General features: G+C 36.2%; 1 protein-coding gene across 1 annotated transcript in view; it reads right to left on the bottom strand.

Moving 5' to 3' along the window:
- Positions 1–24,792, bottom strand: part of LOC150080136 (cell adhesion molecule Dscam1-like) — a 1,047,872-nt gene that overhangs the window by 940,269 nt on the left and 82,811 nt on the right. Inside the window, 2 exon segments of the mRNA XM_090381929.1 lie at positions 7,041–7,202; positions 20,850–21,173. Of these exon segments, the coding sequence (XP_090238055.1) occupies positions 7,041–7,202; positions 20,850–21,173 (486 nt within the window).

The raw sequence follows: 24,792 nt of genomic DNA, 5'->3' as shown, positions 1-24,792 counted from the left end.
TGTTAGCTTTATTATTATGCTTTGTTTCATTTTTATCTGCAGGGGTTTACTACCTTGGGCTAGCCATAGTTAAAACCAGTGATTCTTTGCTCCTTTGCATGCTGCTCTTATAAGATTTCTTGTATAAGTCACTTGAAAAGGCTGAGGAGTGGCACCTTGATGTTGTTTTGCCGCAAGATCAGCTTTTTCGTTTCTGGTGCCACAATGTCCTGGGATCCAGCAGAATATTACAGTCTGGGTTTGACTCACTTCAAGAGAGTAATTGAGAGTAGGCACTTTTTAGTATAGGGTACGAAAGGGAGATTACTTCTTATGGCAGGGAATGCACTGAGTGATTTTGTGTATATCAAAACGTGAGATCGAAGATCTCACGTTTTGATATTGTGCCCTGATATTGTGCTAATTTAATGGTACACAGTTTAGCGGTGAAAATAATACGTTATTGATAATGAAGATGTTGGCTGTTTTTTGCCGAAATCTTACTGATGGTCAGTTAAAACAGTTTGTGAATCTAAGATCCATGTGAGTTTTACATGTAACATCCTTTCAAGGATTTTGCTCAAACAGTTTGTAAGTGATATTGGGATGTAATTTTGGTCTAGGTAGGGGTGCTTAAAAAGAGGTGATGAATCTAAGATACAGGTGAGTCTCACATGTACCATCCTTTCAAGGATTTTGCTCAAACAGTTTGTAAGTAATATTGGGGTGTAATTTTGGACCAGGCAGGGGTGCTTTCCGGTTTTCCGTTATTCCGGCTTTCCGAAATAACGGAACAGCGTCAATTTTCTGAAAATATTCGGTAATAGAAAATTAACAAGATATGAAGGTCTGTTTTACATATCATATTGTAATGGATACCATTTGGCCTTGGCGCACTATTTGGAGACCTGTTAAAAGATACTTTGAGGTTATTAGAGTAAATGTTGGTTACACGGAAGAGAAAGGCTTGTGGAGTTGATCTTGTACTCTTCTGCATCAACACTGCTGTGTTGAAAGGAAGGCGTATACAATGGAGAGAGAGACCCGCGCGTTTACAATGGAAAACTTTTCTATCGACAGTGACTAATTCAGACACGAAACGAATTTAAAAAAACCATAACAGTGTTCCTCTCGTCATTCGAACCCGGGACTTTTCCATCAATTGGATAGAAGACTATAATTATAAGCACTATACTACGCGCGCAAGCAGGCCTCTACAGTTTCACTGTATGATTTTATACATTACTTAAGTTTATTACAGTATCTCACTATTTTCAGTGGACAGTGGATTTCAGTCAGTTTTGTTTCACTTTGTCCTTTCTAGGAAAGACAAGCTACTGATTCCACGGTATCCGGTATCATTTGCGTGGAATTCCAACACAGTGTCGTCATTGTGTGACAACTCGTCTACTTCGATGCATCCAGTATTCATAAAACCATTTTAGAAAATCTCGACATTTTTTAGTTTTGTTCTTTCATGTATAGCGGAAGGAGCATTAGATGGGATGCTGACTGGATCGTTACCAGTTTCGTTTACTGTCAGTTTTTGGTAAGTTGATAATACCGTTTTGTTCCAGCAAGCCAGAGAGAGATGTGAGGTGAAATTGAGACGTCCGTTTGGATTGAAGCCGATGCTTAGCTTCAAGTAACAAATATGTATACTTGTTTTCATCATAAACTGTTGAATACAAGTAAACACAGATATAGCTTTCAGCAGTAATGTGGTACACATCTCAACGATAATCAACTTCTTGTCAGCCGCACTGTAACACACCAGGTGTGCTGTAGTGATTCTTCTCTTCAAGTCGCTTGCATCATTTTGCAAAGGGAGGGCTCCCACGTATGATCTTTATCGTGCCACAAAAAAGAGGTCCAATAGTTTGGATTGCGGTGAGCAAGCAGGACACAGAATGAACTGACATGCCCTACCTATCAACTTCGTAAGTGGAGATTCAAACAGCTTCGAGCAGGATCAGATAATTCTCAAGCATGAGTTCCTGTGAAGAAGAATGGACCGTACTTCCTTCCGAAACTTTCAGCGCAAAACATGTTAAATTTGGGACTGTCTCAGACGTGTTCTAAAACCATGTTGGGGTTTTCACTTCCCCACACGCTCACGTTGTGTGTTGCCCCTTCACTAAACACAAAACATTTAAGCAGCGCCTTATCTTCTACCATCTTAATAAACACGTTCAGAAAAGTTGTCTTACGTTTCGTTAGATGATGAAAGCCATTGCAGTACAAATTGCGTCAGCCGCAATGGCTTGTATCATCTACAGCTTGTCTGGTTTTAGATCCCACTGTTTTGAACGGTAATCCACCTTCTATGCTGGCTCTATATGTTGATTTTTATGGTTTTCCTAACTGACAGTAGGCGTGCTGGCCTTCTTAACTTGACGCACATTCGGTAGCTATAGAATGTCTTATACCAATCCCAGGTCGAATGTCTGTTCGATGAGGTTTTGACGAACCTTGTACAAAATTTCCATTTAACTTGCTGTTGTTTTTGCGAAGTTTTTGGAGCATCACCAACTTGGACCATATTGAGCCGTATATATTATGCTTGTGAATTGCCTGTGTTCTGAGGGCGCTTAACTTTGATCGTAGACTTCGTTTCTTTCATCCAGAAAATGTATCGTGCTCTTTATGCACCAGTGCCGCAGGAGGACACCCGCAATTAAAAACAAACGAGCATGAAAACCCTGACTTTTTCTATTTTCATGTGCATTGCACTGGTCAGCACACGTTGATAGTAGAGAACGCATTTACAAACTTTTAAAGATGTGAAGATACTTTTTTGGCTTACTCTGTATTTAAAAAATGGCATTCATAACACATAAATTAAAAGAAAGACGGTATGAGACTGTTACGTCATATAATAACATACTTCAATATCAAATTTAAAAGGAATTTGATATGGAAATGAAATCTGACTTCATTATTTATTTTTAACTTTTATCCATCAGTATATTCATTTTTAAGTTTTATCATTATGGATAGAAGTCTTTATTAAAAACTTATCGATAATGATAAAATAGTTTAAAATCCCACTAAAATATTTTAAAACAACAAGGAAAAAAAAAAGAGTTAAAGAGTTAAAGTACACAGTGCATAACATTTCAGGTGCGTTAGCCAATAATTCATGATTTATAATTCATGATTTATAACAAAAAAAAAAAAAAAAAAATGCAACAAAGGAGCGCATTTCGTTTCTTCCTATCCGCCATATTTCCCATTCATTCCTCCAATCAGCGCACAGCAACACACACACACATAGTACCAGTGCTTCCTCTACAATATATGCTTATGGATAGCGTCTGTGATATATACGAAAAGAGAAATAATAATTGCCAGATTTCTATTGATCCGATTTTAATAAAATTTAGGAAGGCTCGACAAATCATTCTAAAAGTTACAAATATGAAATTTCACGAAAATTGATCGTGAGAGTTTAGTAATTGCGTGCGGACGGACGGACAAAGAAATGATAATTGCGATTTCTATCGGTCTGATTTTAATGAAATTTGAGATGGCTCGAAAGCCTCGCTAAAAGAGCTAAATATAAAATTTCATCAAATCCATCCACTTGGAGTCGAGTTATCGCATGCGTACGGACAGACAATAGTCGCTTAGGCATATATGCTATTACCAATCATATGAACTGATTGGTAAGTCTTCTGTTTTGATGATGTTAATTGTGAATATTGGTAAGTGATCATACACCTGAAATGAATAAAAGGTGCCTCGAATTTAAGGCATTCTTTTGAATAAGCATGAATATTATTATTTTGGAGAGAGTTTAAATTAAAGAGAGAGAGCGTGCACTCTTATTACGATGTATATTACATCAGATAACAAATATTAAGAAAATAAAGCAATATTAAAATTATATAAAACACAGAAGAAAACAATAAAATTATAAAACTATATTTTAATAACTTTAAAAATATATTCAAATCAATGTTTAAATAACTGGCTACCTGCATAAAACTTCTAGGGTAAAAAGAGGATCATATTTCGATTTATTTGGAATGAATTAAGTATTTAATAGAGGATTATTCTTGCCAAATTCAATACAACACATAACCAGTAGAACAACCAACCAGTATATACGTCTAAATACAGTAAAACGATTTTTCTCCATATATAGAAAGAAAAGCAAGAGAAAATCTCTTCAAATACAGTAAATATGATATTTCGTCTGAATTACTACTGTTTCATAATTTTTTTTAAAAATGGCATGATAACTTTTTTCAGAAATTTTTTAATGAAATTTAGGAACACTCGACAAATCATCCTAAAAGTTCCCGATATAAAATTTCACGAAAATTGTTCAACTGAGAGTTCAGTAATTGAGTGCAGATGGATGGACGGACAAAGAAATGATAATTGTCAGATTTCTATCGGTCTGATTTTAATGAAATCTGAGATGGCTTCTCTAATATTTGCATATTACAGATATAATTTTGTGCAGAAACAATATTTAAAATATGAAAAAAAAACTGTTCTGTTCTTCGAGGTTTAGAACTAAACTGTTCTTTACTGACTATTTTTGTAAGATCAATAAGGCCTGATTAAGTACATTAGAATGAATTAAAGAAGAAATGGCTAAAAAGTTTAATACCTTTCACATTTAATAAAAACTTGATTGAAGTGCCCAGAGTTAAATCATTAATTTATATATTAAACAATAAAGGGCCGAGGGCGAATCCTAAAGGGACACCTTTAGGATTCGTTAAAGAGAAAGTTTTAAATATAACAATATTCAAAATTTGGGTAAAATATGGCTGTCGAGCCAAGTAAGAAGAGCATCATGAATGTCAAGGCACTTTTTACTTTTTTGAAACGATTGTTATGTAATACAGAGCCAAAGTGGAAGTTAAATCGGTACAATTACATCTACGTGATAACATCTGTCTAAACAAGATAAAGATGCCAAAGTAATAAATTCGGCCAGGCTTAGTTTCTATTATTCATGGCTTTCGGCCTCTGGCCGAAAGCCATGAATAATAGAAACTAAGGAGTAAGTTAACTGGTTATAAGTAAATAAAAAAATTTGCAAAGTAATTAAGATAAACGATTTTCAACCAGAAATTTGGAAGAACTCTCTCAAAAGATGGGGGATTATATTAAATATGAATCTCACGTTTCATAATTTAAAGTTCCAGTATCAAAAAGATATCAGTAAAAATACATAACGTATTCACACACTATGTTATGAAAACTATTGGGACATACTGAGAACAACAGAAAATAATAGTTTACAGATATCAGATTTTAACACAGTGTATATATTCTTCTAATACAGCATGCGGTCATCGTGGAACATTTTCCAACAGTGTGTTACATTTGTCGACACAATTCTCCGTTCCTCTTGCAGATTTGTAATCAGGAAAATGATAATGGTTCTGTGGTCAACCTCTCAAACTAAGTTGGAGGGTCTCTCTAAAACTATCGTTTCCAGTTCGTCCCACATTGGTTCTGTTGGGTTTAGACTGCCGTTATGAGCAGCCATTCCATCAGTGTCGCATTATTCTCCCAAAATCAAACCATCACACATCAAACTTAACCTATTGCAAAACGTATGGTCAAAAAATAAAAACAAAAGCCCATGAGTGCTGGAACAGCATTATTAAGCTGTCACAAGATAATTCCTCTAAGCTACGACACACAAGTTAAAAACCCTGACAAAAAAACTCTGACACAAACAACTACCAAAAAAAAAAAAAAAAAAAGTCCAACCCACAGGACTGCTAACATAGTGCTAAACAGCTGGGATGGTGCAATCATTTTAAACTTTCCTCGAGTAGGCATCACATCAAAGTTCTTCCAAACTCATGAATCAAGATTCGTCTCTTCAAGAAACCCGCAGGGGACATTTCTTCTAAGCACAGCATTATTGAATCTATGCACTGACTTTCATAATGTAAGGTCTGTGGGCGGCCGCAATTCCACGCAATCCAATATTGATGCTTTGCGTCCACTATGCACAAAAATTACTCCCATATTCTGTCGGTCACCTTGGATAATTCTTTTGTTAACCTTGGGCGCGGCTTCTTTTCTGGAAAACAACCAACTGGTCAGAAATTTCTCATTATCAAAGCATGCGTATGATGTTCTTGACGGACGTCCTCAGAATGCTGAGAATCTTTGGCATCCATCAACCCCTATCCATGTTTAAATTTACTGAACTCATTTCCGTTTGACGTATCAATTGTAAATGGAACCTCTAATTTATGCAGTTTCCTTTATATATTTATGGTGCTGCAGTGCCCTCTCTAATGTTTGCACAAAAAATTTGTGTATAAAAAAATATTTCTTTCACCAACCGACTAAACACAAGAATTAAAATAAAAACTTTAATAAAATAAATAATGATTATATTGGTTTTTATTTTTATTAAAGTTTTGATTTTAATTGTAGTAGGTTGTTAGTAGGTTGTTAAGAGAAATCTTTTATGTTATGTTTTCCGATGCCCAAAGCCTTTTTTGACTAACAAAAATGTGTAATATATGCTTATTCGTTAGATCCTAATCCTTTTGGTAACTTGTTCGTCCGTGTCCTAATACCTTTGATAGCATAATGTGTTTACCAACATGGAAATGAAATATTTTACTTTTATTGATATAACAAGTAAAGTGCAGCCATTATCAATCCACTGCAGGATGGAAGCTTCCTCAACGATTCATGTTGAGGGAAATGGACCATAATCTTCCACGCTGGTCGGTCCAGTGCGGGTTGGCAGATCGACAGTATTTAGCAGTTAGGGGCTTGAACCCCAGTCTACTCAAAGTAGCGTGGGCTACAGCACTCGCGCCCCTGACCACTCAGCTACGGAGGCCATCATTATTGATATATAAAGGTTAATTAAATTTCTTATTATTGCTATTATTAGTAAAGACAATCAAAGGGAAAATCACTATTTGCCTTACCTTATTTTTTAAACTTCAACTGTTTATACACCACATGAAGGACATTACGCTATGCATTTTAAATTAAAGCTATATATTGATATTCGTCAAATGAAATAAAATAAAGAGTAAAAGTTATTAAGTACGCACCTTCTTGTACTGTAGATGAAATGGTAACTACGTCATCTCTTATCCAGGATGTCACAGTAACGTAATCTTTCACGAAACTAGGAATGTGACATGTGAGCACAGCCGTATTTCCGCGGATCACATATTCATCATACACTTGCACTTCATAATACTGTTTCACCACTGAAAAGAAATACAAGCAAAAAACTTGAGTATTTATATTAATATTTCAGGATTTTATAATGGTCATGCTCTCAAATTCATATGTTCATTCATTCATTCACAATGAATTAAATCATTTTGAGAGATCCGTCTATATTTAAAGTGTGAGAAATATAAATCCATTTAAATCATGAGGATTTTAGATGAATTAAATTCTGTGAATTTATATCCATTCAATCATGTTTCATCAAAAAGCATTAAAAAGTTTTTTTACTCTGCAATTTTCTCTCTGTCAAATTAGATACCTTTGTTCTGCATTTAAGTATCTTTCCAATGATAATAATTTCTTTCATCATCCTCACATTGAGGTTGTTGTTGTAGTAAGATTTTAGGAGCATCAGGGACCAAGGCCATATTGCTCCATGTATACTGTCTGTAAATTGCGTGTGTTCTGAGGTCGATTTTCTGTTTGCTGGATGAAAAAACACGAGTTTCCGGGAGAAAGCCATGCTACCCTCGCCTGAGACCGACTAACTCAGCCACATTATGAAAAAGGCCCATAAAAATTCCTCCCGTCATCGACTTGATTTGATTTGATTTTGATTTTATTGGCGCAAAAACGACTAAAGTTATACTGCGCCAAGAAAGACCCGTCATCGACGATCCGCACATTTAAAAACTATTTTTAAAATTCATTCAACAAGACATTTTCAAACCAAAATTTAAAATTAATAATCATATTATTAATTTTAATCATCCTCTTAAAATCTACAAAATAAAAATAATTAAAAATACAAAAACCTTTTTGATTAGTTGTTAAAATGTGCAGTTTACCAGATGGAATATAATCTTAATGTAAGATTGAAGAATGATAAAATGGCCGCATCATCTACGTCCATCCGAGGAATCTTTGTCCGACAATAACGAACAGGATATATTTTTGATTTGCAGGATATTATACTATTATGTGGTTTGCAACGGTTCTTTGTAACTTGCTATAATTTATCCAGAATGACTTTCTGTAGGTAATTCGACCAAGAATACAGCAAGTCTTCTCAGAACAGTAAGAGTCGTCATATACGAATTCAAATAAAGTTCCCGGAGTCGTGTAACAAAAAGAACAGAAAGTGAGGCAACAGTTAAAAATGGTTTTATTTATATTCAAAGTAATCACCACCTGATTGAATGCACTTATTACACCAAAAGAGTTTCTGAAAAGAGTCAGCGGAAGCGTCCAAAGAGATAATGTTCAGTTCGGCGGTTGCATTTTTCTTCATATCCTCAACATCCTGAAATCTCTTTCCTTTGAGGGCAGTTTTCACCTTGGGAATGAGGAAGACGTCCGCTTATGCTAGATTAGGAGAGTAGGATGGAATTTTCATCTCTATATTACCAGGTTTCGTCAGAAATGTCTTCACAAGATGACCCACTTCATTGTTTCTGATCATCCGTGAGGCCGTGCGGCACAAATTTTGCACAGACCTTTTCGCTAACTCTTCATGCAGAATTCGACGAATCGTCTCCTTATTCATATCCAACTCATCAGTCATCATTCTGATGTTCAAACGGAAAGTTGACGGACATCCACTTCTTGGGTCATTGCGAACACCCTTACATCCGTCTTTGAACTGCTTATACCGTTCAAACGCACTAATACAACTTAACATTTCATCACTGTAAACAGTTAACATATCATACGTTTCTGTTGCAGATTTTCCCAGTTCAAAGCAAAATTTGAAATTCGTTCGTTTCTCTATTGCAAAACTGTGATATGGAACGTTAAAGCTACTAACGAAACTGGTTGTTACTTGCAACCTGTTAGTCTACTGAACAATCTCTGTACTACCATCTGTTGGAGGAAGTTTGAACTACAACATACTACTTCCATTTACTGTATTTTCAAATTCATTGAACATGACCGCAACAGCACCAGTCCGGGAACTTTATTTCCCTACTTCGTATGGGAATAGATAAAACTGGTGTTTGAGTTGGTTTGGGTATTTTAGAATATATTCAGATGCATCCAAAGTCACGAAGCCTCGATGCATCATATACAATAAATTTTATATAATATCGGTGTTTAAATACACCATAGATAACTCTTAATAAACTACAAAGTAGTTGTTGTAGGCATCATTTGCTCTTTCTCATATTGTGCTCTGCCTTCACGACGAGTTGCCATGATATTGCACTACTTCGAATAAGTAACTCTTCACTAATAGAGAAGGCTATTGTTACTTATTCTCAGTTGAGTACCACCACCCAGACAGCACTGTTTCACGGCTATTGGCCGATCATCAGTGGGTGGGCAGGTACCCTGGTAATGCAGACATGACGACCCAGTTGTGAAGTTAATCACACAATATGAGAGATGCCAAGAGGTATTTAAACACCGATATTATATAGATACCAAACTCTTAAAGTATTATGCCTTGTGCATTTATTTATTTTAAATATTGACATCTACACCTCTTGGCATCTCTCATATTGTGTGATTAACTTCACAACTGGGTCGTCATGTCTGCATTACCAGGGTACCTGCCCACCCACTGATGATCGGCCAATAGCCGTGAAACAGTGCTGTCTGGGTGGTGGTACTCAACTGAGAATAAGTAACAATAGCCTTCTCTATTAGTGAAGAGTTACTTATTCGAAGTAGTGCAATATCATGGCAACTCGTCGTGAAGGCAGAGCACAATATGAGAAAGAGCAAATGATGCCTACAACAACTACTTTGTAGTTTATTAAGAGTTATCTATGGTGTATTTAAACACCGATATTATATAGATACCAAACTCTTAAAGTATTATGCCTTGTGCATTTATTTATTTTAAATATTGACATCTACACCTCTTGGCATCTCTCATATTGTGTGATTAACTTCACAACTGGGTCGTCATGTCTGCATTACCAGGGTACCTGCCCACCCACTGATGATCGGCCAATAGCCGTGAAACAGTGCTGTCTGGGTGGTGGTACTCAACTGAGAATAAGTAACAATAGCCTTCTCTATTAGTGAAGAGTTACTTATTCGAAGTAGTGCAATATCATGGCAACTCGTCGTGAAGGCAGAGCACAATATGAGAAAGAGCAAATGATGCCTACAACAACTACTTTGTAGTTTATTAAGAGTTATCTATGGTGTATTTAAACACCGATATTATATAGATACCAAACTCTTAAAGTATTATGCCTTGTGCATTTATTTATTTTAAATAAATTTTATGTATTATACAGTCGATTTGCTTGTTTTACGGAATTAAAAGCAGGCGTTTTCGGGCAGGGCTCTCCTAATAGGCCGAACATCACCGGAACTCCATTCCGGTTCGTCATAAACTGCAGCCATTATCAACCCACTACAGGATGAAAGCCTCTTCAACAATTCATGTTGAGGGAAATGGACCGTAATCTGCCATGCTGGTCCATTGGGGATTGGCAGATCGACCGTATTTAGGCCGACCGGGCTAGCCGGGTGGGTAAAATGCCTGCCTAGCAACCCAAAGGTCGCGGGTTCGAATCCCGCCTCGGGCTTGGATCAAAGTACTGCAAAAAAACCTTGGGAGGTGCATTATGGCCACAGAAGCCGATGCGCCAACAACTACCAAATAATAAAATAAAATAAAATAAATAAATAAATAAAAAAAACACCCCGTATTTAGCAGTCAAGGGCTTGAACCCCTGTCTACTCAAAGAGGATGTGCTACTAGCACTCCTGCCCATGACCACTCGGCTACGGATCATACACATCGCTAATGTCATCTACATACCTCATTATTAAAAATACGATTTTATTAATGAGGCTTCCTTACTCCTCCGTAAAATTTTCCGTTTCGACCCTAGTTTTCGGGAGAGAGAGAATAAAAAACGCTTGCAGCCTTGCCTGATAACTATTAACTCACTCACAATATAAAAAAGAAGATTGAAACTTTCTTTTTAGGCAATTTTCGGCCGGCGATAGTAATAGAACCAAGACCTTTCATCTCGATACCAAGATACAGCTTGTTTCTGCCCAAATATTCTCCATGCGTGGACCTACAAATTTGGTCCTTATTGGGGCTAACAAAGTAAAACTGTCATTATTATTTATTTTTCTATTTCTCAGAGATTTAATGTGTGGTGAAGACCTTCTAGTGGATAGCCCTATTCGAGCGATGTGTTCTGGAAGTTGCATAAGGATTCCATTATCACTCTGGTTTTCATCTGATGAAATATTTACATTCCTTCACACATTTTATTATGTCTATTTTATTCAATTTAACTCCAATTTAATAAGCAGTCTTTACTGTTATTATAAAAATACTTGAAAGTTTCTAATGAGAATTTTGTTACTTTGTAATTCATCACGCAAATGATGTATCCCCTTGGTGTGAGTAGCGTTGCATAGTCCTCTGCTCTAACGTATGGTATTTTGGCCGATTGAAATCCTATTGAAGCAGTAATGGCCGCCTTTATAAAATCAAAAGATCCTAAAATATTTTTAATTTTGAAAATAAACTGAATGGTCACTTTTCTTTGAAATGTGGCATTATGTTATTTAAATTAATCTGACAGATATCAGTATCGATGGCCTGACAAGTTTCAGAATACAAGCATATTTCTAAGCAACAAAAGCAGTCCCGATTGAATCTTCCAATTTCCTTAAGACCCACATCTAATCAAGTTAATATTGTAATATACAGACGTTGATAACGTAATTTTTTGAGAGTTATTTGATGATTTCCCTCTTCCCTTCCAAATAAAGGTGGACATATTGAATTGTTAATAGGGGTTAACAAAGTAATAGAATGTTTTTGGTCTGTTCACGACATCATACTGTCATTTGTGAGATCGAATGACAGTATGATGTCGTTTCTCCCTCGTGGCTAGCAATAGTGAAAACAAACCAAACCAAATTGAAAGTTGTGTTTTCATTAATATGGAACTTGTAATTAGATTCCTCAAAGTTTTTCTTCTTTTCTATGTTGGTTTAAATTACTTTCCAAAGAGTACAGAAAGTCTTATATTAGAGAGATTACTTTTTTGAATCACAATATGGAACACAGTTGCGAATCATACATAAGGATTAACATGATCTCTATTTTTTTTTTTTATTTTTGCTTATAATTGTCTTACTCTTGAATAAAAGAGCACTGATATAAAACTGATACCCTCATATGGTAATGGTCTTACTGACAATTACTGTTTGAAGATGTACTATAAACTGGAAGAAACTGTAGTTACTGGTAAGATCCAACTATGGATCACAGGCTGGCTAAAAGACAGACGGCAGAGGATTGCCATAAATGATGAAAGAATTTGTTTGGTCTTTATGGTGGACCAGTGTAACAAGTGGGATTCATCAGATGTTGGGTCCCTTCCTATTTCTAATTTTCATAAATGATAAAACTGGCGAGGATATCAAAGGACAGTTGTTAAAGTTTGCCGAAGATCTGAAGAGTGGTTAAAAATTCGATCCAGGCCAAAAAAGTGATACCCTCAAATGGTAATTGTCTTACTGATAATTACTGTTTGAGGGTATATTATAAACTGGAATAAACTGTAGTTACTGGTAAGATCCAACTATGGATCACAGGCTGGCTAAAAGACAGGATACATATATGGTCCGAAATATGCAACTGAAGTTTAATTCTTCTAAACGCACGGGTTATGCGTTTGGAGAAATGCCGAAGAAAACACACAGTGCCTTGTCTATGATTTATAGGATCTTGGCTAATATAGAAAATGACATCATTATCCCTCTATACAAAATAATGATAAGACCACATTTAGAATATTGTATTCAGCACTGGAGACTGCATCTAAAAAGACAAAACTTCTGAAGAGGATTCAGAGATGGGAAACTAGATTAATGAATGAGTGCAAAATCAATGGACACGTGAAGAATGGATCAGAGTGTCAGCACTCCAAAATCTGACAACCTGAAATCTAAGGAGAGATCTGACTGAGGGTAAAGCGGCTGAAGGGGAGGGGGGGTTAGTAAAATAATGAGGAAAGTCTGTTATCCTCCACTGGTGAGACAAAAACCAGAGACACAAATACAAAATTTAAAGGAATAACAGAAGATTGGATCACCTTTGGGCAGCGGGTCGTCGAAGAATGAAAATAAGTTTTATTACAACTTGGCAGAGGCAGCGAGTCTAACTAAGTTCAAAGTGGAACTAAATGGTTACCCGGTGGGAATGGGAATAGTGTGAATACTCTGTTTTATTTCATTCCTCTATCTTTTGGCATTACTGTACTAAAATTAACATTATTATTCAAAAATAGCATTACTGTTCGTATATGAGCAATACATATTAAACTTTTGAAGAATATTAAGAAGAAAGTTGTGGTATATCTGATAGCTGATTTTGCATGTTAGCCGTTTGGAAATGATCCAAGTAATTATCAGTTGGAAGCCTTAAATAATCGGCTTTTTTTTTTTTTTTTTTTTTTCGTTTCTAACTTGCATAGACTCATTTGAAGTTTCAAAAAGTTTCTTGTAATTCAAATAAACCTGTCTGTCTTTAAAAATAAATATCCTCATACGATTTGTAATATTTATTTCAGCTACGTAAGAAAAACGCTCAAGTGATATATTCGGTTTTTTTGCTATTTTGAACAAGCAAATGTAAAAATGCGAAGCACAGTAATACATCAGAGTCCCATTTAATGCCAGAGCACTTGAGTATATCAGAGTAATGCAGCAGATAATGCTTGGTTTTGAGCCAACTTTATCTCGGCATCATTTCAACTCAGCCGCATTAAAGTACTCCATATCAGAGGGCGAAGAAGAGCAAACTCGCCCACTTTCCATCTCGCATATTTAAATTAGACGTATTAGCATAGAATGAGGCTGTCGTCTGGAAAAGTCATCCTTCACAAAACATCTTACATTTCTGTAGATTCATCCTTAAGCAGCGGGAGGCTTTCCAAATGAAACGAAAATTATTTGCGTCCAGCAGTGATTTTCCACACAGAGTCGACTGTCGAAAAATTCCGCACTGCATGATAGGAGTTGGTACGCTCGGAGAAACAGATCGCTTCTAAACACACATTTCGTTGTAGAAAGTGATTAAACATCTTGCAGACAAACCAATTCTCTTGTGATGTATGTCTCTCAACGAAACCCACCCAATGCAACCTCCACTTCCCCCGGAAACAAGCCAATATTTCTTAGCTCCTTCAAAAGGCAAAGAAATCCGAGCGGCCTCGAAAATACCGCATTTGTACGAGTGCGCAGATGGGCCATGTTACATCAGCTTCGGCATGCATGAGTGGTGCCGGTCATCAATTTGTTGGTGTGGTGTCGCATAAGGCTTCTTTGACTGACTCTGCCCTGGAGTAGGTACTCCCTGCGGCTCCTCATCAGCTAGAAAGACAAGTAAATAAGGGGCGACCGACAAATAAGCCCACTCAGTAACCAAAGCAGCGTTAAGAGAGGGCCAGATTTGTTGGCCGTCGATTGCTGTACATCCAGAACTAGCAGTAGCAGCTCGAGACACTAGCAAATCGATCACGACTTATGGAGAAGAGTGGAAAAACTTTTTTTTTCCACCTCCAAGTTACTTTAGTGAGTAATCTGAAACAAGAAAACGCTATACGATTTCTTAGCTCAAGTCACGTTCAGAAGGTTTCGTCAGAGAATGGGAAGAGATTTTCGTTCCTTCGGCAGTTTGGAAAACGGATGCTGGAAGTTTATATTTATTATAAACTTCTAGAAGGGAAATAATAAGTGTCCAGGTCTATCACAGTTTTGTTCGTTACTTTAGTTTGTTACATTATTGATGCTTTAAAAATTAATAAACAGTGTAATAATTGTTATAAGGATACCTATTAATTATTAAAAGGATAACTATTATAAGACTTCAGCTTCGTTTTCCTTATGCGGTTCAGACTATTTACATTCATATTACATTTGCATTTGGAGAGTATGAGGTTGATAATCATGGATTTGCTGTTTGCTGGACGAAAACCCGAGTTTATGGAAGAAAAAAAAAAAAAAAAACACGCTGCCCTCACCTGAAACCCACTAACTCAGTCACGTTGTTCAAAATGTCCATAAAAATACCTGGCTCCATTGACAGGATTCGAACTCAGGTCTCTTTCACCTGATCTTTTTCACAATGTGGTTGGTGTTGAGAAATTTATGTGCCCAATACATGCGAGATCCTTGTAAAGAAAAACCTTCTATATATTATATTCTTTCAGGATCACCAGCTCAGAGGAGTTTGCAATAAACTACGAATACAATCAACTGTATTGGGCAAGCACGCGGGCTTGAACCACGGTGCACTCAAAGAGCATGCTACAGCACTCTTGCTGCCAACCACGTTTTACGATGATAACTTTACTTAATAATCTCTCTGTAATAACGCTTCTGCCTACCAATCTTTTTATAATGGATCTAGATAATTTATTTTTAAAAACCTAAACAAACACTTAACATCACTGACAAATACTGGAATAATTTAGTTAATTTATGTACAACTGTTTGCAATAATTAAAATATATTCCTACGAATAATTCTAGAATGGTGATACCCCTGAAGCTCAAGATATTACTGTTGCTTTGGTAAAAGATTTTTACCAACGAACACGATATCTCATTTGGTACAATATTGACTTTTGTCTGTGATTGCCAATTTTTGAACTATTTTCAAAAATTCGTTCTTTCCGCATGGTGTAGACACCATTCCAAATTTCATCTGTGGGAGATTCACAGTTTCCAGACACCTTATGAAGACATCTTCGTAAATGCATCACAGAGTCCGGATATTCATTATATATGCATTTTTTTTAAATTTTTATCTATTTTTATGTGCCATTTCAACACATACATTGCATTTTACATTTCTACCGGAACTGTAAGTGGAACATTGCAAAAGTATAATTGTCAACGTGCCCAGAGCATGATTAACACGTACAAAAATTTAGGCACAAGTTTATTCCAATCAGCACGTAATAATGATGGCTAATATTTTCATTTAACAAGGCTTTGCTGAATGCGGATCACCGAATTAATCTCAAGCCACGAAGAATGCAGTAATGGTGCCCAGAGTAGGAAAACGAAATTGTGACGTAATACACTAGAGCGGTTGCCAAGGTGACCAAAGCACTTACAGTCATTAGTAAGGGACACAAACTCGAAGCTGTCCGAGCGAATTTACCGAGAGATATTATGTCGGTAAATAGAATATTACCAAGCATCGATAACGGTAGTAGTCACAGCAATTACACTTTCTCAAATAACTGTCTCTAATAGTGTAATATGAGTTTTCTCTTGTTATATAAGAACATTTCCTTTTGTATATGATATGTACGATATTGAAGCTTTTAATACGAAACTGAAGATAAAAAAAAGTCGCTTTGTGTGCTGGGAATGGATGGTACTATTTAGAATGAAATTTGATGAAAATAAAATTAATTGGATGGAAATTATCAAAAATAAGCTTTATAGATGAACTATTAAAGCCCATACTTCATTTTAAAATATTGTTATTTAATGTAGTTGATGTTATTATATTCGAATAAATAAAGTTGTCCAAATTGTTCACGACATAGATTTATACAGAGGAAGTGACGTGAAATTTATGTCACTTCCGTATGTATAAACTTAAGGCTGATCTTTCGTTGATGTACAAATTGTTCACAGAAAATATTTAAAATATCAGTGAAACAACACGAGTTGGAGTTCTAAAAATAAAGGGCAATACAAATTGTATAGTACACTGTGCTTATAAAAGAAATGGAAGATTCTGGTTAACTAATAACCATCCTTTATTATTTATTTTGCTGTGTTATTTCTAAATTATCAAGAAAAATTCGTCCTTTTTAGGATTTGGTTGTGTTATTTCAGGTAAGCTATGAACTATAAATACAGGGTAATCATCTTAAACGAAAGCCCATGAAAATGAGAATAGCTTCGAATAAAAGAGTGCTAGAGACATGAAATTTATAAAATATTAACAATTATAACGGAGCACGACAAAGTCTGTTCGAAAACACAACAGTTGAGGTTCGAACACGGCTCACAACACTCACATTCCTAGTCTCCCCTGATCATTTCACAAGTTTCCACATTGCAGATATTGGATGATGGTCTTATGACATTGAAACTGCCTAAAAAAATCAAGTTGAGTAGTTTTTAAACGACTCTATTTTGATGCGCGTATTCTCATGGTATGTCATTCTGACATACCATGAACATACGCGGAAAATCTGTTCATGAAAGGATTTTCCAGGAGAAAATCCCTATACCCGCCTGAGGTCGAGTAACTACATTTCCATGTGGGGAAAAATCTTTCATAGAGAATTGCTCCTGTTGTCTAAAAAGGAATTTGAACGTGTACCACGTCCAGATAGGCAGGGTATTCACCTCGCTATCTTGGAGGCACATCTTTCGGTTTGACGTCTCGATCAGAACCTTAAATAAAATAAATTAACCGAGTAAGCAGAAAATTATGGTGGTGTCTTTAAGTCGTTTATACATTATCACCAGTCATATGAGATGATGAATTCGGAGATATCTGCTATTCAATCGTGTTTTTTTTTTTCTAAAAATAGCTTAGTATTAGTATTTATGAAAGACGTGAGAGTTTCTCCTTCTTCTTTTCCACGTCTGTCTATGGCTCTCCATTCTTTCTTTAAAAAAATTACATCAATGGAAACTTTCCAACTCCAGTGCTTTGTTAGAGCAAATGAGGGTAGAATTTTGTCCAGACGTTCCAGAGAATGATTTTTTTTGTAATTTAAAAAAAGCGAATATAAAAACTGTTAAATGCATAACGAGAAATAGTTTGAATGCAATAGCCCGTCTCAACAGAATGCGAAGAAGCTTTATACTCTTTTGCTGATGTAACAGGAATAAAAACTGCAAATGTATCTTTTGGAAACCGTCCCACATCAGACCACACTGAAAAGATTGATGGAAAATGGTAGCGATGTTGAAGAAATGGGGGAGGAGACAAAGCAGAACAAGGAGCACGCAAAGACAGATACTTTTAATGCATTTATTGACTGATATTTGTCTTTTCCTAAGTGCAGAGCGCCCTAAAGATGTTAGGAGTAAATTACCATTCGTTTTTTGTTGAGTATTCATGAAGTCTGGTTTCAAATATTCATTTTTAATTCTTGTCCTTTGTATTCATCATAAATATAAAAAGTGTTATACGAATAGCTTTAAAAATAAATAGAAATTCCAGACGTTTTTAGTATTTTCGTGGAGGAAACTAGGGATATGAGGCATTGGAGTATTGTAGCTCAAGTTGCGAAAGGTTGGTTTCCGATTTTCTGGCTCAAACATTTGAGTTTACGAGAAAAAAAAATAGTACAACCTTCACGAACTACATAAACCTTTGGACAGCACTGATATAAAAGTTTTATTTAATAAAAATTCGTTTTGTATATACTGGTGTACAAATTTTGTACACCAGTATATTTTTTAAAAGGCAAAGTTTTAAAAATTAACATCTTGAACAGCTTGTGGTAGTTTCATGTAGCGACATCTTTCGGTGTATTTTAAATTTGGTTGTTGTCTTTTGCGCAGTGAGGATCACTCCACTGTATTTAATATAACTGGAATGCTTTCATTAGTACGACTATCTTTTTCTTCTTCGAGAAAACTGATTATTTACGTAGCAATACGTGTTTTATTTCAAAGTTAATGACGTTCCAGCGTGTTGCCCCACGGCTGTTTTTCATAAGCACATATATTTTTAATGTCTTGTTAGTGCAACTTTTTTTTTTTTTTCCCCAAGAAACATTTTTTTTTTCTTGGCGAATTTTCAAAACTCTTTCGAAATTAGAACAAAGTGGCAAAGCTTCGGATCAGTAAAATCAAAACGAAGAATATCTTTGTCATTGCTGCAAATATGACATCCACAAAACAGCATTAAAATGATTACACCCTCCCCATATATGTTATACTATTTCTCTGCATTACTTCTTAATGCGTTTTTTTCTTCTTCTGTATTTTATGGTATGTCAGAATGGTGGTGAGGTAAAATATTACGTATGTCACGAAAATGGGAAAAAGTGGAGAAGCAGACAGTCCAAGCAACGAAGCGCAGGAAATTATTTGAGTAGTTTTAAGGTTGATTCTTGTTTTAAGGTTTGTGGTAGTTAATAGTTCTTGGAAACACTTAGAAGACATTTACCTCCCCCCTCCCCATTCCAACCGTTCCCTTCTTCTCTATCTTATTTTCTTTACTTCTGAATAGTGTCTGGCATGTTTCCAACCAACAATGTAATGTTTCTTTCAAGCATTTTGACTAAAACATGCTGAAGTACGAATAGCAAAGGCAAGAACTACCACAAAGTGAAAAGAGCTTCTTGGCTTACGTCCAGATTCGTATTCCTTCTGAATGTTTGATGCTAGAATGTAATACTAACAAACTGTGTATATTGCGCAGAAAAGATTTAAAGGCTGAAGCAAAATTTCTAGATAGATTCTTAAAGTAGATAATGGGATTTTAAAACTTTGAATTAGTTTGGAGTAGTTTACCAAAAAAGAACAATTTTACAAAGTTCTTTTGTGGTCATTGTAAAAGATAAAAATCTACCATTCTTCCTCCCCTTTATCGCTTTGGGGCGCTTCACTTGCCGATAAATGATCAACGACAGGTATTGAAATTGCATAATTTCAGCAAACTGAACAAGTGGTACGCGTGATTTATGAATTGGGATTAAACCAATTTTTATTATTTCAATGTAATAATAACATTAAGATAGTGGAAATTGGTTTAATCCCAATTCATAAATCTACGTCTATAATAATAATGATAAAAACTTGCTTTTTTTCATCGTGGTGTTCGGTTCACTGCACAGACTCTCTGGTACTGGACAAATAAAACCAAGGAGGAAAACTGAATTTAAAAATCCGGGTGTGATGAATAGTCATTATTCAAAGGAGTGTGAACGCTGAAGGAGGGTGAACGCTGCTAAACTTTAGTATTTTGATTATTATAACTGAAGGATTCAAAAAATGTGGCTTTTGGCTGATATTGAACTTTGGTAGGTTTTATTTAAGGAGGGATTCTGTTTATATGAAACAAATTAATTTATCTCTTGGAGAAATAAAGACGTATCTGCACATGCGCTTCCGTTAGCTTTTATTTTGGGAATTTCAAGGAAAATAGGAAAATCAGCTGAATTTAAAAACGACTGTCGAAGAATTCTAGATGTCCTTATGAAGCTGGAAATACCATCGAACGAACAAAGATACAAACAGGATAAAACGCATGGATGGCTAGATATCAATGGATTTTTATATATAGATGGTAACATATTATTAAAAACTCTTGAATTCAGAATACCAATGGGAAAATTGTATACTTTTATTTCTATTCTGGCTCTCTAAACACTCTAGATATCCATAAAACTGCCATACATAGATCAAATTTTTTCAAACAGAGCAAAGAACGCTCCAGTCTTGGCACTTCGCCAAGACTGGTGAACTACATTTGCGCACATCGTATTACGGAGCGTTCCGTTCTCTTTTTGACCTTAAGTAGCAGTGCACATATAATTGGTTAGTTATGAATGCGAAGTATTGGTATGAAAACAACGTACTATATTATATACATTACCCTGCCAAAAGTTAGAGACAATATAATGAAAAATCCACTTTCTTTTTTCAATAATTTTTTTTTAAAAACGCTTAGATTTTAAAACGACGAAAGACAATTACCTCCTCTAATGTGGACGTCCCTACTGAGAATAGTGCCGACAACGTTGGCAGCCTCACACCTGTAAACATCTGCGTGCACATCCTGGCGGTAGTGTTCTGGTCGGAAAGGCCACAAGACTAATGTCCCATTCGGCAAGGTTTGTCTCAGACCCGGCACGTTTTCGGCAAGGCTCCCATCTCGTAACCTCCATGAGACCCTTGGGGAAGGATTGCCGTAAGCCAGACAATCCACTGAAGCTCCGGTGGTATTGAGGAAGTCCACGTGACTAGGTGGCTCTGAAATAAATACTGGGCCCATGCGCTTCTCAATGGCGCCGTCAAATCCTGTTGCAAGAAAACGAAAAAAACAGAAAACTGATTATTCTATGTGAAATAATCAAAGAAAAGCAAACTGAAATAACTTGCATTTATATTCGCTTGCATGCAAAGCAACCGGTTTATGTTTTTATTTGTGTTATTTTCTAATCAGGCATTTCGACCTTCCATTTTGCAAATCAGCATTTATGCAGACCCATTCCACTGTTGGTAGAATCGCCGTTTCCCCCCACACCGAGTGAAAAAGACCTGAGTTCAGTTCTTTTTTCACAACGTGGTTGAGTTAGTCTTCTCAGGCAAGAATAGCGTGGTTTTTCCCCCCGGAAACTCCGGTTTTTCGTCCAGCAAACAGAAAATCGACCACAGAACACACGCAATTTACAGACACGGAGTAATATGGCCTCAGTCGTTAATGCTACTAAAATCCTGCAACAACAAACAAAATTCCATTGTACCAAAGATAAGAAACTTGAAAATATGAAATGGGCCTTGGAAATTTCATACCCTTGATTATTTTCTGATTGTTTTGAAAGAGAAAATATCGTCTAGATGGAACAACTAAGTAATTATTCAACAGATAGATAACTTAGAAGCAATTGGTACCCTAATTACCCCAATCGTATACTGTAATGAAAACATTTTCCTAAGCAGAGGTTTCGTCCTTTTAAATATTTACCCTTCATATTCTTTATAGCCAGTCTAAAGTTTTTCGCTAAGAAACTGCTGACTCATATGTTACTGTCGTTAGATATCAGAATCTGAGCTTTGTTTTTCGAAAAAAGGCAACACATTTGTGTCACTAAGTTGCTGTTCATTATATGCTTGAAGAAGTAAAGGGGAGGAAAAAAAAACAAACAATTTGTTGGCATTTTTCCAAAGCCGGAAACCGAAAAGTACTGGCTACAGCTTTATCAATAAAATTGTATGGTAAGGGCATTAACGAAAAAGATATGGCAGGGCGGTGTTATGCGGATCAAATCCACTTATCAAGAGGTCGGTATGGTATTCATCAGAAAGGACCCACAAATAAAGTAAACTTAAATAAGGGTGTTGGTTTTGGGTTGACATTAATGAATGAAATAGGAACAAAATGTACTCAAGTTTAACTGAGCTTGCCTATAAATGTTTGTTCCGTATGCTAACAGCGTGCAGGGAAGTTACTTTCAAGCATTACCAATACAGGGCGTTTTTTATTAATCGGGATTGTTATAAATATTTATAATCATGGAACAAATAAAAGGTACATTCATAGTAAAGTACCTAGTGGTACTTTACTATGAATGTACCAAAGCGAATTTGGTACTATTTGCTTCTAAGTTATCTATCTGTTGAATAATTACTTAGTTGTTCCATCTAGACGATATTTTCTCTTTCAAAACAATCAGAAAATAATCAAGGGTATGAAATTTCCAAACCTTATTGAAAAGCTGCAAATAATCACATGAGATCATATGAAATCTTACAACGTCTTGAGATAGAACAAGTTCCATAAAACATGTACATCCATTTCTCAATAAAAAGATACTTTGCTTCTGAGTAATAAATTTGGGAAAAATTGAAGTGTCTTTTATCAACGAAAAGTTACAGCAATCTGTCTTAGGAGGCTAATGCTATAATCTCGGTCAGGGTCTGGATTAACGCCCCCAGGCAAATCCGAAGAATGGTGGGGTAGGGGAATGAAATGGCACAGCAGCAGTTCCTGCGAGTCTAAGAACAAGAGTATAACTCTCCCAGTACTTTTGAAAGTCTTGAATTTTTTAGATTGTGGAGATCATGGTGCTTCAACTGCATGCTGCGTCGCTTGCTCTCTATTTCAAAGTGCATCATATCTCATCAACAGTTACTATGCCAACCAAGAAGTCATTGGCAATCCCATTTGAAAACGTTTATGTTCGTCTCTGAGACATTTTAGAACCCATTTTGCGCAGACTCTGTTTCAACCACATTCCTTATCACCAGACATGATTGTATGCGGAAAAAGTTTCAGGATCTTGGATTTAATAAAAAATCCATCTTTCATTTGCAGCGTGGTCAGAAGACAATTAAAAATAATATACTGCCAGAGAATTTCCAGCATCTTATATCTCATTGCCCAATTTATGCAGATCTTAGAAATCAGCTGCCGCTAGTCTTAGACTTGTCGACATTGCAGCTAAAAACGAAACTTATAGAAATAAAGATGACGTATGATCATTTACAGATTACTTGAATCGCATAAGGCATCTACATGCCAGTGAAATGATTTATTCCCTACACTTCACGTTTTGTTATTTATTGTATTAGGAGGTCCCTGCCAGTGTATCCACCCGCGTGTACACAAAATTATTTTAAAAAAAAGCCAATTAAAAAAGATGGTTTCTGATATCAGGTATGCATTACCAAGGTCACAGAGTCTTATGAACTTTATGAGCACAAGAAGCGCTCCTCAAGCTGCTAATAGGATACAGTCACTATTGAAGCTCAAGTAGCTACCATTAGGTTACATTGTCATTACACTGAAAACAATAATTGTAACCCAATCATAAACTGACATTCTAGACTACTGCAATATACTCTCTTAGACCAACAAGTTGTGCGAACCTGTCCTTGGATGTCTCATCCTCTGTTATGACGATTGCCGCTATTCTGCTGAACAATCATTGGTGATTGTTTCTCCATCCTAATCTGGTATCATATCACACCTCTATTGGATTTCTCCACTTCGAAAATTGTCCTCTTCACTCAACCGTCAAGGAAGTTACAGACACAGGGAGCCTTTTCCCCCTGTGTGGATTGTTTTGCTGTCTCTGAATCATTGATTGCTCCAACGTAGGATCTATTGTGCTAATTCCCAGAAACAAAGACGGCGTCTGATCACTGGGATTGCTAGACGCATAGGATTTCAAGAGACTTATTCCTTGTGCCATATAAGTTGTCTCGTCGTAGACGTCTCCTCTTTAGATAGGACTTGATATCATGGTATTATCTTCTTCTTCAGACAAGATGGATTCACCTCGATTTGGAGTTGCTTTGCAGATGCCTGTTTCAGGATGGGATATGTGCTAACACCGAGATCTCACTAATCAACTCATTTGTTACTGCTTTCACTAATCAACTAAACATCTCACTAATCAACTCATTTGTTACTGCTTTCGATTTTGGATCTTTAGCTCCTTAAGGAGGTTCTTTCTCTATACCCCAAAACTTCCTATAAGTTCCCCGAAGCCTATCTAATCTTCAAACTCTGTTTCTCTTTAGGAATGACATCTGTGCACTAATCTTACTCCTACTATTATTGGTCAAACTCTTCTTTTTCCTCTCCCGTAATATTTCAGCTTCAATAAAACTCCAAGGGCTAGCCTACCACCTCGGCTACGAAAGGCGATAGGCGCCCCAGTCGATATTAGTAGAAGAGCCCTTGTATAGGGATATGAACCGAGGGCCTCCCTTCCGGTGACAGTAGCTCCCTGGATGCTGCGTGGTCAGTCGCTCAACTCGAAAAACATAATTTGCATTACTCACAAACTATTCCATACACGTCTGGCTTGGCAAAGTTTTTAATGCGGTTATGAGAGAAATTTGGGATCTTCCTAGACAAGAACACTGTCATGGATGGTGCTAACTGATCCATTAGCGATATCCAGTATCC

Source organism: Mastigoproctus giganteus, chromosome 9 (genome assembly GCF_048544385.1).
Source record: "Mastigoproctus giganteus isolate SK-2022 chromosome 9, ASM4854438v1, whole genome shotgun sequence".
Taxonomy (NCBI): domain Eukaryota; kingdom Metazoa; phylum Arthropoda; class Arachnida; order Uropygi; family Thelyphonidae; genus Mastigoproctus; species Mastigoproctus giganteus.
Note: the sequence above shows the minus strand (reverse complement) of the source record. Positions and strands in the feature narration are given on the sequence as shown.